The sequence below is a fragment of the Lepidochelys olivacea genome, assembly GCF_965140295.1.
Source record: "Lepidochelys olivacea isolate rLepOli2 genome assembly, chromosome: 5".
NCBI lineage: Eukaryota > Metazoa > Chordata > Testudines > Cheloniidae > Lepidochelys > Lepidochelys olivacea.
This window is the reverse complement of record NC_140415.1, coordinates 10679823-10697872: the sequence shown is the minus strand read 5'-3', so window position 1 is coordinate 10697872 and position 18050 is coordinate 10679823. Positions and strand designations below refer to the sequence as shown.

At 42.6% G+C, this 18050-nt stretch overlaps 1 protein-coding gene across 2 annotated transcripts in view; it reads left to right on the top strand.

Moving 5' to 3' along the window:
* Positions 1-17625, top strand: part of RIT2 (Ras like without CAAX 2) — a 273033-nt gene extending 255408 nt beyond the window's left edge. Inside the window, exons 5-6 of one of the 2 annotated variants that reach the window (XM_084627652.1) lie at positions 14110-14349; positions 17377-17625. In XM_084627652.1, the coding sequence (XP_084483778.1) occupies positions 14110-14337 (228 nt within the window). In that variant the 3' untranslated portion in view covers positions 14338-14349; positions 17377-17625. Of the gene's footprint in view, positions 1-14109; positions 14434-17376 lie in introns of those variants that run through there. The other variant, XM_084627651.1, reaches the window with a different exon arrangement.
* Positions 17626-18050: the final 425 nt, after the last annotated feature.

Here is an 18050-nt window from a genome sequence, read left to right as displayed (position 1 = left end):
GCCGAGGTACTCAACAAAACAAAAGTCATAGAACAGTTGCAGGCCGCAGAGGCCCTGGGGCCAGTCGCGTAGCCGGGGGGTGGGGGGGAGCGGCCGCCCCCCCTCTGAGCACAAGTGGCACCTTTTTAATTTATAGGCGACTTTTTAAATTCGTACTCACCCGGCGGCGCGCCGAGTCTTCGGTGGCGGGGGCCTTCACGGGGTCTGGCTCGGCGGAGGGGGCCTTCACTCGTTCTGGGTCCTCGGCGGCATTTCAGTGGAGGGGGCCTTCAGTGCCGCCGAGGACCCGGAGCGCCGCCCGGTGAGCACAAGCGGGTGGCACCTTCTTTATGTCCGTTGACCCTATTTGCTCCACCTAGTTACACCACTGCCTGGGGCTAGAGCTCTTTTGGTGTCAAAGGAGTTTTTGGAAGAGCATTCTCCATGTTGGCCCCTTAACTCTCCCTTAACTTCCACTTTGACACACCACATTCAGTTAACTTTTCAGTCAGGTTGCAAGGCCCATCTTTTCTCCCACGCATTCTGGAAAGGAATAGTTTGAGGTCAAGGGCAGCTTTTCAGTGTGTGTGTGTGTGTGTGTGTGTGTGTGTGGCAGGGTGGGAGTGGGGCGGATAGCGTTAGCTACATTCCTATCTAGGGTAGTCAGTTATATTGGATGATGATATCAATTTGTTCATTGTAATTGGTGTAAGGGCTCCCAGGGCACAGGACTGGGCATATATTACTGGAAAAAATATCTTTTATACATTAAAAGAATACATGAATTAACATAAGATTTCTCAACACAGAGGGACAAGGCTATAGACCTCTACCCTTCCTGTGTCGACCTTGTAAACAGAGAATCAGCCCAGACTGTTAGCCAGCAAGTTTCTTAGAAGGGTTAGTTTTGCTTTCTTTCCTAAAGTGGCATGACATGGGATCAGCCTGATCTCAGGCTGCAGTGCTTTCCAAAGTTACCGGTCCTTAGCTTTAAAAACACCCTGATTCTGCCCCTGTGAGCTTTCACCTGAGTTCACTCAGCCATTGCTTCTGGGCTGAATACACGTACCATGGCAGGGAGCAGGTATTTAAGATGAATTAGGAATATAAAAGGCCCGCTGCTTGAAAAGGAACCTGTAATGCATACCAAGTGCAGAGTGCAAGATATTAGGGTGATGTGATCTGGCTGATGTGCCCCACTAAGCAAAGTGCATTGTTACAGGTATTCCAACCCACTGGCCAGCTACAATTCTTTAATTGCCTCTCTAGGAACACATATTTCTAAGCACTGACTGCGTCATATGCGTTTTTTTCCACTGCAGTTTTATATTGCAAAAATCTCCACAAAAGCAGATTGTATTTTCTTAGGACCGTGAATGGGACTAAAAGGAGGCGCATATGACGACTGTTACGCCCATCTTCTGGTATGTTCGCCATGGGACTATCTATGCTTCCATGTCCCTGTGACTCGGGGCAGGTCAACACTTACAATGCTGCAGTGGCGCAGCTGTGAATGTCCTACTAGGTCTACAGAAGAGCTTCTCCAGTCACCATCGTTAATCCATCTCCATGAGAGACGGTAGCTATGTCAACGGGGGAGGTCTTCCCATCAACACAGCGCTATCTACACCAGGGGTTAGGTCGGTATAACTGCATCGCTCATCAGGGGTGCTGGACCAATTGGTATAGTGGGGGGTACTGAGAGCCATTGAACCAAACTGTAAACCCTGTATAGGATGGAAACCACTTCAAGCCAGGGGGCGCTGCAGCACCCCCCACACCCCTACTTCCAGAACCTAGGTTGCTCACGGGTATTGATTTTTTTTCATACCCATGAGCGATGTACTTATACTGATGTAAGTTTATAGTGTAGACCTGACCTAACCTGACCACTATAAGGTGGATAGAAAGCTGGCTAGATTGTCGGGCTCAACAGGTAGTGATCAGTGGCTCCATGTCTAGTTGGCAGCCGGTATCAAGTGGAGTGCCCCAAGGGTCGGTCCTGGGGCCAGTTTTGTTCAATATCTTCATAAATGATCTGGAGGATGGTGTGGATTGCACGCTCAGCAAGTTTGCAGATGACACTAAACTGGGAGAAGAGGTAGATACTCTGGCAGGTAGGGATAGGATACAGAGGAACCTAGACAAATTGGAGGATTGGGCCAAAGGAAATCTGATGAGGTTCAACAAGGACAAGTGCAGAGTCCTGCACTTAGGACGGAAGAATCCAATGCACCGCTACAGACTAGGGACCGAATGGCTCGGCAGCAGTTCTGCAGAGAAGAACCTAGGGGTTACAGTGGACGAGAAGCTGGATATGAGTCAACAGTGTGTCCTTGTTACCAAGAAGGCCAATGGCATTTTGGGCTGTATAAGTAGGGGCATTGCCAGCAGATCAAGGGACGTGATCGTTCCCTCTATTTGACACTGGTGAGGCCTCATCTGGAGTACTGTGTCCAGTTTTGGGCCCCACACCACAAGAAGGATGTGGAAAAATTGGAAAGAGTCAAGCGGAGGGCAACAAAAATGATTAGGGGACTGGACACCTGGGTTATGAGGCGAGGCTGAGGGAACTGGGGATGTTTAGTCTACGGAAGAGAAGAATGAGGGAGGATTTAATAGCTGCTTTTAACTACCTGAAAGGGGGTTCCAAAGAGGATGGCTCTAGACTGTTCTCAGTGGTAGCAGATGACAGAACAAGGAGTAATTGTCTCAAGTTGCAGTGGGGGAGATTTAGGTTGGATATTCGGAAAAACTTTTTCACTAGGAGGGTGGTGAAACACTGAAATGCGTTACCTAGGGAGGTGGTGGAATCTCCTTCCTTAGAAGTTTTGGAGGTCAGGCTTGACAAAGCCCTGGCTGGGATGACTTAATTGGCGATTGGTCCTGCTTTGAGCAGGGGGTTGGACTAGATGACCTCCTGAGGTCCCTTCCAACCCTGATATTCTATGATTCTATGATTCTAAGAAAAGATCCTTTCCTTGCCTTTTCTAGTCTTTTCTTTTCCGAGCCTGCAGGAAAGGAAATAAAAAGGGAAGACACTAGTGAAACTCCCATTAATCTTCTTATGTCAATTCTTATCCTGCCGAAGTGTGACATTTTGCCTTAACTGGTACCATCATTGGGGAAGATCAATGGTATTAGTTTAATGAAGATACCACTCAAGTGTTCTACTTAATGAGAGGTTCTGACTAACCCTCCCAATAAACTCAGAGATTTATAAAACCTCAAAATTAAATTACACATTCCAGAAGAAAAACCAACCCACAGCTTACTCCCTCAATTACCCTCCCGCATCACTTGTAGCAAATAATTCTCTGTTTGAAAAGCAGCTCAAGTAATAAATTGAAGGATGGAACATGTGTTCTGTACCCTGTGCATAATGGCAGTTTGATACCTCATACATTTGCAATGCTTTCTTACTCTAGCAAACTATTTCTGAAAAAAGGCTATTCCATTGCACTCCGGTTCTATATAAATCCATTGTAAATTCTCTCCCTGTCTCCCCTGTATAGAATACCCACTTCAGCAGAATAGATAGAATCCCAACAAATGATCAGCATGTGGAGAAGGTGGGAAGGGAAAGGGAGAGTTTTGTAGTGCTTTCCCTTTCATTGCTAAGGCATAGCAACATATTCTCTGTTTGTTTGGCAGCAAGCCTTCGATGGCTCTTAGCTATGAATACTATAAAGAATGGTATATATGCACCACACTTCATGCAGTGGATGAAGCAGCAGGCAATGTCAGTGACACACAATGCTGTTTGTTGCATTTTGAACAGACTTTATCATGACCTGTCCAGTCTAATGTTTAATGCCCTAATTCAGCAAGGTACTTAAGCATGTATACAACTTTAAGCATTTGAGTAGTCCCAGGGAAATCAATAGGACTATTCATATGCTTAAAGCAACACATGTGCTTATGTATTTTATTGAATATGGGCCTCAAAGAACTTGCTCCAGCACTAGAAATTATTTTAGTTCTGGACTTGTGGCATGTAAGTCAAACAAATTTTCCATTACATCTAAAGATCTCCCCCCCCCCCACACACACACACATGGTTCCTGTTACTCCCCTTCCTCCTCTGCAATCTGGTTCTCCATGCATACATTACCCTCTTCCTCTTTAAGTATCTATCGTATTAGTCCTGTCTTCCCAGTAGTGATAACATAATATTAATTAGGGAGAGATTTGTTTGGGTTAGATCATATCTTTACAAAGGTATGCACATTGCCTAGCACAATCAGGGCCATTGTCCTGCAATACAAATACGAAATACATAAATAATTATAATTATGATTATGGATTTGAAAGTTTAGATAGGTAAGAATAAAAGGGATTGGTTAAACTGGCTTTAAAGTTCCTTTGTGCCACCAAAGCAGTGCAAAGCTGCCTTAGCAGGAATCAGAATTTGGCTCAGTGGACCTTTGAGGGTTTTCTTGGGTTTGCTTTTTTGTTGTTTTCTATTTTTCCTGATCGTGGCTAAATAAGCAACATTCACAGCCTTCGTTTTACATGCTAATCTTTTTGTAACCATCTGTTGGCAGCAGATGATAAAAATTAACAAAACTTTGTTGTTGCTTAGAAGAAAATTTGAATAAATTCCTTGGGTTTAAGTACTAAAAAACAAATTAATCTTTGAAGTTATTTTCATACAAATAGAGAGATCCTACTTCTAATAAGTATCTATAAATAAATGTCTTATTTTGTCTGCCCTCTTCTGCCTGACAATACATTCTGCTAGGCTTTGAAATCAGTGCATCTTTAATGATTATCGATAATTTAGAAAATTGTGAGATCCGTGAAAACGCTTTGAGCAACTGACCCTTAATCATTCTTCTTGAAGATTAACACTGAAGATTTAACAGCCCTCAGAGTCTCTTCATATTAGAAACAGAGCTGCCCATGGAAGATGTGAAATAGCATGGCTTTGAGTATCCTATTTTGTCAAGTCCCAACTCCATCTTTCCAGAATTACATCCTGGTATAATGTTGCCTTAACCTTACCCATCAGTTCTGCTGTTGACAAGATAAAGCCACAGGAATGCAGTTCAGAGAAGTGAACTACAGCTTCAGAGCCAAACCTGCAGGTAATTTCCATAGCTGGCTTTACATTAAACACCAGGCCAATTTAGTTATTTATCGCTGTATGTGATAATGAAGGAGTAGTGATTATTGCCGAGTTCTAACGATAGGTCTGGGAGCATTGTGTATTTCATGTCACTCAAAATCATCTATGTCTCTTTATTTAAAACAATGATTTCTCATAACACAAATTAAAATAGCTGGGAGGGGAGGACTCCTTTTGTACAGTGGCTAGTGCAGGTCTGAGCGGCGGAGAGGATCACAGTGGGGATGAGCATGAGAGAATTGTGTGAGCCCTGCAATTTGAGGCTGATTGCACCTCGAAAGTCATGGTTATTTCTCTGTTGCATCTTTCTTCTTTTGGAAGTGTATTTCTTTCAGCCTCCTGCTGCAGTGTTTCTGGGCCTCATTTATCCTTGGGCTGGTATAGGGGCACAGTGGAAACATTCTGAGCCCTTTATTATTCAGGGGTTGGGGCAGCCCATGGCATACACCAGGATGGCATTCATAGCTGTGCTAGCCTGCACACCTGCAGGTGACGCAGAATTGCTGGACATATATCACATTGACCATACCTCTTCCTGGTCTTGATATGTCTCCTTCCCTGGCCCACCTCCATCATGCCTCCTGCCTGACTTGACATTTCCATTGCACTGGGGGTTCCTATAGAGATAGCTCAGAGCTGTGTCTACTCCTGGTATACAGGTCTCCTATGCCATTGGTAAAGCCTGTGTGGGCTTTGTACCTGCCCTTCAGACTAGCTGGGTGAAAAAGGTGGTAGGGTGATATAAATCAGGCCTTACCAGTGCAATCCTACTGACTTCAGCAGAATTACTCTTGATTTACACCAGTGTAAATAAGATCAGAATCGGATCCTGAATATTTATTACACAATATTTATACAACTGGAACAAGGTCACATTCTAATCACTGATACTCCTAAAGCATGCAAACAGCAAACTTCGCATTCAGAAAAAAGGAACAAATGGGGCAGTCTTCTTATGTGACATCAGCTTTTGTGTAAGTCTGGGGAAAGCAAGCAATGGAATGAGTTGTAACGCACTCCCAATAATGATTAATTGTGTGGCAGCCTTTATCTCATCGCGCCTTGTAATCTAGAAAGTCAGCAAAACTGAGCCCACAGAATTGCTTGCAATGAAGTGAGAGTGAGGTTTCCTCAGCTGATTACCTCTGAAGACTTCCAAATGGCTTTAAGAGTAATGTCAGTGTCTTGAAATTCTGCACTTGCATTTGTGCCATGTGATCAAATTATCCCCATGTTGCTCATTTAGTGATGGGGTAGAAAGTAGGCCATGTCTTCCAGTTTGAACTGATTTCCTTTTGATCTTGGTTTTCCCATTTTAATGAGGGCTGTCAGCGCTCAGTGGCAATGATGAAATGGTTAAAAATGTAAATGGCTGGAGAATGATGCTGGTGGTGGGGGGGGGGGCGTTAAAATATTTTTTTTAATCTTCCAGGACATAAATAATTTGTAGGTAAATAATGTCAGTGCTGCTTGTATTTAGAAAAAAAAAAGAAAGCTTGATCGATTTGCCTCTCCAGTCTAGTTTTACCTATCTTATACACAATGATCACAATGGTATACAAGCATGTAGTGAGCAATATCATTTAACCAATGAACACAGTAGGCTGGATTCTTAAACCAACCAGAGATTCCTCTTGGAGACTTCCACCTGGGCAGGACATATCACTGCCAGTGTAAAGCTTCCTATAACACTATGTCATTGCCATAACCTTTGTATAAGGGAAAGGAGAGGTCAGGTTACAGGGCATAAAGGGGTGAGTCAGCTTGAACTCCACTAGGCCTGATTCCCTTCTGGTTTAAACTGCAGTGCTTACGCCAGTGGCAAAAGTTAGAGCCACCCACCTGCTGCTCTAACTTCTGACAACACTGAGTGGCTGGGTATTAGGGAGCAGCAGCCAGCTCCATGTACTCATCACTGTCTTGGACGTAGTGGAGAATGGAGTTCAGAAAAGAGCAGTGCAGCTTCAGAGCCAAACCTGCAAGTCCTGCGCTGAATAATTCCTTCTGACTGTCACTAGCCAGTATTTTACAGTGGGGATAATTTGTTTCTGTCAAAATACCAACCATTTAGAGCTTGATCCAAAGCCAATAGAATTTTTTCTATTGGATTCAATGGGTTTTGGATAAGGCTTTTGGAACAGAGTTGAACGACTTGCCTTCCCTTCTTCCTTAGTTTTGGCATCAAAGCCCATTACGTCCTGCAGCAACCACTCTAAAACTGAGTCTAAATGAAGCTTTTAAGTCTGTAGTTGCCACTGTGTTTACCATTGAAAAGCTAATGAGGTCACCTTGGATGGAACTCTAAGTAACAAACGTTTAGGAGAATCCTTGTAACTATTATCATTTCATCTGTGGCCTATACAATTTCTCCGTGGCAGAGCTCCTAATGACTCAGGCAGCGGGTGCTGATCGCCACCACTGTAGGTGTGAGGTGTGTGAGGGGAGAGACATTGCTTTCCAGTATGGAGACCAACACCAGCCTTGCCATGCTGATTTTGCTGATTTTGCTAATGCTGACTCTCTGAATGAAACACCCTTTGAGATGCTGCTGCGGCTGTTCTGACAAAGATGAAAAGGTTAAACACAGCACAGACTGATCCTGAAGGAGATTTTCTCCGTATTGACAACCCAAGGGCATGCGTAGAAAATTGATCCATTTTGATTCTTCATCCCTCCATCCCAAAGTACAAATGTTTTGGTGTTCTTCATCTGATGCGCTCCGGTGATTGCCAGTGCCTCCCCATCTGCACCCAAGCTTGGCGTTTCATGCTGTCCTTTCAGTTGTGCAGGACTTGACCTTAATATGTAGCTGGCTGTCATTAACATGGCAGCTCATCCATCACCGCCTCCACATGCTGTCAGCAATCCATTTAATCTCACTTGTAATTTTCCGAGGGAGGCTTGCAAAAGCCACAAACAGAATTTTAATGTTGTAAAATGCTGTTTGGAGCCAGTAAATATTTTCTTTCATTGTGAGGTCATGCTACACAAACATTCCCCAAGTTCAGTTTAGCTCCCTTTACTTTAGGAGACCGCACATCTGCATAGACCCCAACCTGCAACCCATACACCCCAAATGGGCCACATTCTTTGCTAATGTGACTGGTGAGGCAGTGGCAAGCTCAGCTCCCTGACCCCAACCTCTACAGTTACCCCTCCAACTCTCTCTTCAGTTGAGTCCTGATCTTCAGATGCTCAAGTTCTCTGACCAGTCCAGCTCTGTGGCTGCTGCCATAGGGCCTGATTCAATCCCAGTTTAAATCAATAGAAACACGTGTACACACTTCACCCAAATAGAATTTGGATCAGGCCCCTGGAGCCTTCAACAGCCCGTCACCTTAACTCCCTCTATGCCTCCCTTCTATCCATTGTCCCACACATACTCCTCCAGGCTCCAGTGTGCCATTATTTTAAAAGAGTGAACAAGATAACCCAGGTAATTATAGGCCTGTCTGTCTGACATTGATCCCAGAGTGGCTGATTTGGGATTTGATTAATAAAGAATTAAAGGAGGATAATATAATTAATGCCAATCAACGTGGGTTTATGGAAAATAGATCTGTCAAACTAACTTGATTTTTTTTTTAGGCGATCACAAGTTTGGTTGATAAAGAGAATAGTGGAGGGAATATAATTGGGGTATATCTACACTGCAATTATAAACCCACGGCTGGCCCATGCCAGCTGACACAGGCTCACGGGGCTTGGGCTAAGAGGCTGTTTAATTGCAGTGGAGACATTTGGGCTTGGAGTGGAGCCCAGCTCTTGGACCCTGAAAGGTCGAATGGTCCCAGCTTGAGCCCGAACATCTACACCCAATTACACATATCCTTAGCCTGAGCCCCATGAGCCTGAGTAAGCTGGCATGGGCCTGACACGGATTTCTAATTGCCATGTAGACATGTCTTTAGATTTCTATCAGGCATTTGTCTCGGTACCTCATGACATTTTGATTAAAAAAAACCTAGAATGATATACAATTAAGTTGGCACACCTGAATGGATTACAAGCTGTCTAACTGATAGGTTTCAATATGTAATTGTAAATGGGGACTCATCATCAGGCAGGTGTGTTTCTAGTGGGATCCCACAGAGATCTGTTCTTGGTCCTATGCTAGTTAACATTTTTATCAATAACCTGGAAGAAAATATAAAATCATTGCTGACGAAGTTTGCAGATAACACAAAAGTTGGGAGACTAGTAAATAATGAAGAGGAGGACAGGTCACTAATACAGAATGACCTAGATTTCTTGGTAAGCCGGACTCAAGCAAAACAATATGTGTTTTAATACGGCTAACTGTAAATGGATACATCTAGGAACAAAGAAAATAGGCCATACTTACACAATGGGGGACTCTAGCCTGGGAAACAGTGACTCTGGAAAAGATTTAAGAATCATGGTGGATAATGAGCTGAACATGAGCTCCTAGGGTGATGCTGTGGCCAAAAGGGCTAATGCAATCCTTGGATGCATGAACAGGAGCATCTCAAGTAGGAGCAGAGAGGTTATTTTACTTCTGTATTTGGAACTGGTGTGACTGCTGCTGGAGTGTCCAGTTCTAGTGTCCACAATTTAAGATTGATGTTGATAAATTGGAGAGGGTTCAGAGAAAAGCCACGAGAATGAATAAAGGATGAAAAAACTTGCCTTACCGTGATAGACTGAAAGAGCTCAATCTATTTAGCTTTACAAACAGAAAGATAAGGGGCAACTTGATTACAGTCTAGAAGTACCTACATGGGAAACAAATATTTAATAATGGACTCTTCAATCTAGCACAGAAAAATGAAATTTTCAGATTATCAAGATCCAATGGCTGGAAGTTGAAGCTAGACAAATTCAAACTGGAAATAAGGTGTACGTTTTTAACAGTGAGAGTGATTAACCATTGGAACAATTAAGCAAGAATCATGGTGAATTCTCCATTACTGACCATTTTTTAAACTAAGATTGGATGTGTTTTATGTGCTCTAGGAATGGATTTGGGAAAGGTCGATGGATTGTACAGGAAGTCAGACTAGATGATCACAGTTGTCCCTTCTGGCTTTGGAATCTATAAATCTGTAAATTTCATCAGCTACGGCGCAAGCCTTCACTCATACTTTCTCCCGTATGACCAGAATTTTTCTCTGGCAAATCATAACAAGTTCATCAACCAAACAGTGTACCCTCCCTAGAGAAGTCACAAGCTCCATCTCCCAGGGAACATATTCTGCAATTTTCTCCCTTCCCGACAGATCAGGGCTGCCTCTAGTAAATTCCAGATCTGCATTCTAGGATTCCCCTAATCCCATGATATGGGCCTCCAGGCAACCGTGAGATGTTAACAAACCTTTGGTTAGTTCTGACATGGGCTGGATTTGATCTCACAATGTAGTCAGTACCCCTGAAATGAGATGCACAGAGGACTGACCGTTGCAGTCATGTTGAGCCCCAGTGCCTTTATTCAGAGCTTTATACCCCATTACTAATCTTCAGAACCATCTAATCCCATGACTGATTTATTATTTGAAAAAAAATCTTGCATTTTTCCTCAGCACATTGCTGGGAGTTTAAAATTTCATCAGCAATCAGATAATTATAAATGAATTTACAATATAGATATTCTAGAGTTATGCTCAGACTTTCCATTTGAAGACCCTGTTTTCAGTTACTTCTAACTTTGCCAACTGGGCTGAAGTTTTCCACGTTGGGAGTCTGCCTCAGACTTGGAAAGTTTCAGTAAAAACAGTTCAGCAGTGCCTGAGTATGAAATAAGGGGGAAATGCCATATGTTGCCAATTTTGAAAAAAATAACCATTTGTTATGACACTTTATTAACCTCAATGCTTTGAAGCAGGGACATGAAATCTGGTAGCAAGGGTCACCCTGGACTCAAAGAGCTGACTTTTGCTATCTCTCTGAAAATCCAATCAAATTTGTGCAAGTCATAAACCAGTGAAACTAGCTGCATTGAGTTTATTAGAGAACTCCAGCAAAATTCTCCAAACGATCTGTCTCTACTGAATATGCCCCACCCCTACTGAGCTCCATGCTAACTATACTCAGCGTGCACCACCCCCACAGAGATTACTAAGCATTCTCCATTCTCCAGCTGAGCAGGTCTTTTCCTGCCATTGTTCCTTTTGTCTGGTGGGAGCTTCTGTGGTGTCAGGCAGCAGAACTGAGAGAAGAGACTCTCCTGTGCTCTCAATGGACCCCAGGCAGGAGGAAGTATGAGGGAAGCGAGGAGGAGGGCACAGAAAGACTATCAGGAGGATGGGGGCAGGGACAGAGGAGTGGGGGAAATGGACCAGGCATTTTCCAAGGTTGAATACTTGACTTTGAAACCTTAACTTTCGTTTAACATAGCTGTTTTAGGGGTTTTAAAGATTATTATTTTATGTAATAAATAAAATCTTCAATAAAATTACAGCTCCATTTACGGGTTTGCTCAGAGAATTGCAGCGCCTTTAAAAAAGTGAATTCCTCCTTCAACAAGAACAAGGCACAATGAGAGAATGATTAAAAAGTACAAAATAGGCCATCAGAGTCTTCTATTCACACAATCAGTTTCTCAGTGGTGCCCATTAGACATACTGAATCATGCATTTTGCTTACACAGCTGCCCTGAGAAAAGCAAGGAGCATATTGCTACCACCTCCTTTTGCAGAAGGTGGGCAATTATAGCAGTCTTAAAGTGGTAACACTCTTTCTTGGTGTCATTGAGTATCATTTAGGTTAGCGTACAACTGACTTGCTTACCTTTACAATATCTGTTATCACTTTAAGATTAAAATAATGTATAATCCTGCTAATGTTTCAAATTACTGGGCTGAACACAGGGGTATCTGGGTAAAATTTTATGGCCTGTTTTATGTCGGGGGTCTGATTAGGTGATCTGTTGGCCCTTTCTGGCCTTAAACTCTATGGATGAATACGAAAATCTGCAACTCTCCAAAAAAAGTATATGCATGGATGTGATAGCTACAGACTAGTTTCCAGGCTAGATCGGTCTATTGGTCCATCTAGTCCAGAGTCCTGTTTCTGATAGTGATCAGCACCAAATGCTTCAGAGGAAGGTTCAAAAAGCCCAAGTTAGGAAAATGATGAAATAACCTATTCATAAAGAAAGTCTCCTTCTAACGCTAGCTGGTAAGTGGTTTGCTTACACCCTGAAGCACGAGGGCTTATATCTCTAATAAATGTGACAGAAACACTGGCTCAATGTGATTGGGCTGAAGAACAAAAGATGGCTTAGCCCTGACGTACTCAAAGGAAATTGGTATTTCTCACAACCTAGGATTTAGTTAGATATTGATAGGGGTCTCACACAGCCCTCATCTTATTATCATGATTTTAAACATATTTGAATAAATCCTGATATCTAAATATAAATAAATATAAAAACTGGGACTCCTGGCCTTGAATTTGAATTCAATTCTGAAGGTTTACCCTTCCAGCTTAGTACTCAACACTGGTTTGCATGATGGTCTGGGGCTTAGGAGACCTAGGTCCACATCCCTGCCCTTCTGCAGATCTCGCGTACATTCTTTAGTCTCTCTGTGCCTCTGTTTCCCATGTGAAATGAGGATAATAGTATTTCCCTGCCTTTCAGGGTTCTTGCGAGTTGCTTAAATACTGTGGTAATGGAGGCCATTAACGTATAGAATACTTATATTCAGACAGCTTGTGGACAGTCTTTGATGCATTCTACTCTCCGTGACATGATGTGTTAGTATGTTTGGCTATTAACCAAAAGATTGGTGGTTCATATCCACCTAAGGGTGGAGCTCCTTGTGATGGGTTCCCCTGGGGTACCACCTGGAACTGGGGTACCACTGAGCCCTCTGACCCACCAGTCTGGGCTCCCTCTCACACGGTGCTTCTGTGACAAGCTGCAAAGCCCTTCAAACTTGCACATTCACCAGCATTTACACAGGTAGGGCCACACCCAGCTGCAGTCACATGCAGGCTCTCTAACCAGCAGCTTCCCAGCCTAGGACCGCAGAGCAATACCGTCCTGCCCTGGCTAAATCTGTCCGGTAGATGGGTTTAATACCTGGTCTACCTCTCCCCCAATGTGAAGAGGGCCATGCACACTTGTGGTAACCAAACTAAGATTTTTCCCAGAAACCTTAGTCACCACTGGTTTGGATTAAATCATAAAATAATTGTATTAATTAAAAAAATAGATTTTAAATTATTATGAGTGATAGCAAACAGATCAAAGCAGATTACCTAGTAAATAAACAAAACCACAAACTGAGCTTAACATATTAGGATAGGATATGAATTAGCAAATTCTCACCCTGAGTGATAAACAGGGTGGCAGATTCTTAAGGCACAAGCTGCCTTTGCTTTGCAGCTTGGGTTTCCCAGGTTTTCATACACAGGCTAGAAATCCCTCTAGCCTGGGTCCATCACTTCCCCCAGTTCAGTCTTCGATCCTCAGGTGTTTCCAGGTTTGTTGTTGTAGGGAGAGTGAGGTACCATCATGATGTTATTTCAACCTTTTATGTCTTCTTCCCACTTGCTGGAAAGCTCTTTTGCTGTGACCTGGGTCCAACAGTTCCCTTTGTGTAGTGCTATCACTAAGAGGTTTTATTGTACACAGTTCCTGGGGCAATTCTTGTGCTTGTGTGCATTTCCTCAATAAGCCATTAACTTTGTTTGGCCTTGTTACTGTTGTATCTGAAAGGCGGCTTTGGGGTGTTTTCAACCTCTCAACAGGTTTCAGTGACACATACCTAGCCAAACTTCATAACTTCACATTCAATGATAGCACACACAATCCAATGAGATATTGATGTCTAGCAGATCCAGACTCTAAGAATGATACCTCACAAGGCAAACTTTGTGCAAAACATATCCTAATTATATGACAGTGGTGAATAAGGGGTGCCAGGGTGTCACACTCCTGTGATTCACAGGTCAGACTAGATGATCTAAGGCTCCCTTCTGGCTTCAAACTTTATTAACCTGTTGTTGTTAATGGCCTTTTTTTTTTTTGGTAGGTCTCGACTGAAGAAGGCATGAGCTTGGCGAGAGAGTATTCTTGTTCCTTCTTTGAGACCTCAGCTGCCCTGCGCTTCTACATTGATGATGTCTTTCATGGACTGGTGCGGGAAATCCGCAGAAAAGAATCCTCACTGCCCCTGACAGAGAAGAAGATGAAGAGGAAGGACAGTCTGTGGCAGATGCTGAAAGGATCTTTGAAGAAGAAAAGGGAAAGCACAACCTGATGGCACTTTCCAGTGAGCCACCTTTAGGGAGCTGATCACAGTCATCTGTAGCAATTCCTAAGGCAGCATTTACACAGCATTGTCAGGGCCCAGTTCTGGAGTCCTTTCTCTGCTTTCATTCAGTCCTTATGCAGGAATAACTTATATGAGGCCCAATCTATGGTTGTCTGGTAGCCCCTTTATGCCAAAATAGCCAATGCAGAAGGAACCACATAACAGTCAGTTACCCTTCCCCTCACTTTTGGCACAGTAGGCCCTCTTGTGTAAGATACAGAGGCAGCAGAGCGAACATTGTACATTTCCCTGCATGATCCCCCAGCAAGGGGTATTCAAGGTCATCAAGGATAGGAAACAGTATTTTAGGCATGGAGCAATTCTCCAAAACGGGCCATGTTTGGCAATTTAATGTACCCACCATACAAACATCCAAGTCATATATAATTTAAAAGCTTATTTTATGTATGTTTGGATGAATTATGATGTGGAGCAGTCACATGGTGTCGTAAGCTGGTAGGCATGGTGAAATAATGGTACCCCAAATGAAAAAGTGTCACGTTGTGCATCGTTCCTGCAACATTGCAACATGATTATAACTACAGCTTTTACTGTTTATGTTAATTTCAACACCTTAATGTGGGGTTCCTTGCTCAAAGCCACCAAACAACAAACTATTAACATATCTTATTGGTTTTTCATGGACAAGCATTTTTTTTAGAATGGATTAAGCTGCTCAGCATGTGGCAAAAATGCCGAATATCAACATTTTGCAGTAAGCTAACATCAAATATTTTCACATCACAGATTCTTAATTGTCAAAGTATCTCAGAAGTGATTATAATAGTTGTCAATATTTTCAGTTGAAATATGCGACGTGATCAATCTCACAGAGAAGGTGGTGCATGATTAGCTGTAGATTGCATGCCCATCATTTGTCCTGCCAAGTGGGTAGATAGAAATGTATGTAAATTCCTAACATAATGCTTCTCCATTTGTAAGCTTTCGTACAGACAAAGTAGCATCTTGGTCTGCCCAGTAGAAGCTTTTCATTTGTAATTGTCTACGTGTGCAGTACTATCCTTTGAAATATTCTAGAAACTAGCTTTTTTCATTCAATGACACTTAAGCACAGGCTGGCATTAGTGTTAGAGATGACAATACACCTCTTCATACTGGGTTGCAATCAAAGTGCGTTTCAATCAGCAAAAAATGGCAATTTTGATATTAACATATAGATCTAGTTTATATGTAACATAGCACAAATCTGAATATTTGTAAAAAATGAAAAAATTATGTTAGTGGGGGTGGTATTGCTAAGAATACACTTTGGAAATTTTACCTCTACAGGGAGCTTACAGTATGTGAAGGCATGGAGGATACAAGCTCCTTAATAAACAAAGGTTTCAGAGTAACAGCCGTGTTAGTCTGTATTCGCAAAAAGAAAAAGGAGTACTTGTGGCATCTTAGAGACTAACCAATTTATTTGAGCATAAGCTTTCGTGAGCTACAGCTCACTTCATCGGATGCATACTGTGGAAAGTTTAGAAGATCTTATTATATACACTGAAAGCATGAAAAAATACCTCCTCCCACCCCACTCTCCTGCTGGTTATAGCTTATCTAAAGTGATCACTCTCCTTACAATGTGTATGATAATCAAGTTCATAAACCAGTCGGAGAACACTTCAATCTCTCTGGTCACGCGATTACAGACATGAAAGTCGCTATTTTACAACAAAAAAACTTCAAATCCAGACTCCAGCGAGAAACTGCTGAATTGGAATTCATTTTCAAATTGGATACAATTAGCTTAGGCTTGAATAGAGACTGGGAGCGGCTTAGTCATTATGCAAGGTAGCCTATTTCCCCTTGTTTTTTTTCTTACCCCCCCCAACCCCCAGACGTTCTTGTTAAACCCTGGATTTGTGCTGGAAATGGCCCACCTTGATTATCATACACAATGTAAGGAGAGTGATCACTTTAGATAAGCTATTACCAGCAGGAGAGTGGGGTAGGAGGAGGTATATTTTCATGCTTTGTGTGTATATAATAAGATCTTCTAAACTTTCCACAGTATGCATCCGATGAAGTGAGCTGTACCTCACGAAAGCTTATGCTCAAATAAATTGGTTAGTCTCTAAGGTGCCACAAGTCCTCCTTTTCTTTTTAATAAACAAAGGCTTTCCACAAACTTTTAGAAATGTGCTATTTGTCAAGAAAAATCAAAAGAATTCAGAACTGTCAAAAGCTGCCAGTGCTAGACAGAATTCTGTGATGCTGGCAGTAGTGGCAGGAGAGATGAATGGTATTGGCACCTACTGGATTAATTCCCTATTTTAGCTGATGTGTCACCAATACTCTATCATAGAGGTTGCTTTCAGACATACATAAGCAAGTTAAATTTGGCACATGTCAGAGTTGTACTGAACCCAGGAAAGAAAACAGACTCTGAATCTGATCAGACAGCATCATGTTCACCTGCTTCCATAGCTGCCAGAGCTAGTACATCCTCCACTTCTACACTCAGTTGTGTTGTTTGCTTGCGAAAAACACACCATTAAGATAAGAAACTTCACAAAATGGAAACATCTGAGAAAGCAGCTAATCTAGGAAAGGCATCACTTCAAAGAGGATGATGACATGTTGTGTAGAATATCTGTGGAAGACTTGATTGCTCAGAATGGAGTCTATCACTCAACATGACACTCTTCCTACTTCAGTAAAACAAATCTTAAAGCAAAACCACCTCGTTACACTGCAACAATGCAAAAAGAAAAGGAGTACTTGTGGCACCTTAGAGACTAACAAATTTATTTGAGCATAAGCTTTCGTGAGCTACAGCTCACTTCATCTGATGCACCCAGTGGAAAATACAGTAGGGAGATTTTATATACACAGAGAACATAAAACAGTGGCTGTTACCAATATTGCGACTTTTAGGTCTGTAATCGAGTGACCAGAGAGATTGAAGTGTTCTCTGACTGGTTTTTGAATGCTATAATTCTTGATGTCTGATTTGTGTCCATTTATTCTTTTATGTAGAGACTGTCCGGTTTGGCCAATGTACACGATTTCAACAATTTCCATCCCACCATCAACCTCAGCCTGGACCAGTCCACACAAGAGATCCACTTCCTGGACACTACAGTGCTAATAAATGATGGTCACATAAACACCACCCTATACCAGAAGCCTACTGACCGCTACACTTACCTACATGCCTCCAGCTTTCATCCAGACCACACCACACGATCCATTGTCTACAGCTAAGCTCTATGATACAACATTTGCTCCAACCCCTCAGACAGAGACAAACACCTACAAGATCTCTATCAAGCATACTTACAACTATAATACCCACCTGCTGAAGTGAAGAAACAGATTGACAGAGCCAGAAGACTACCCAGAAGTTACCTACTACAGGACAGGCCCAACAAAGAAAATAACAGAACGCCACTAGCCATCACCTTCAGCCCCCAACTAAAACCTCTCCCATGCATCATCAAGGATCTACAACCTATCCTGAAGGATGACCAATCACTCTCACAGATCTTGGGAGACAGGGCAGTCCTTGCTTACAGCCAGCCCCCCAACCTGAAGCAAATACTCACCAGTAACCACACACCACACAACAAAAACACTAACCCAGGAACCTATCCTTGCAACAAAGCCTGTTGCCAACTGTGTCCACATATCTATTCAGGGGACACCATCAT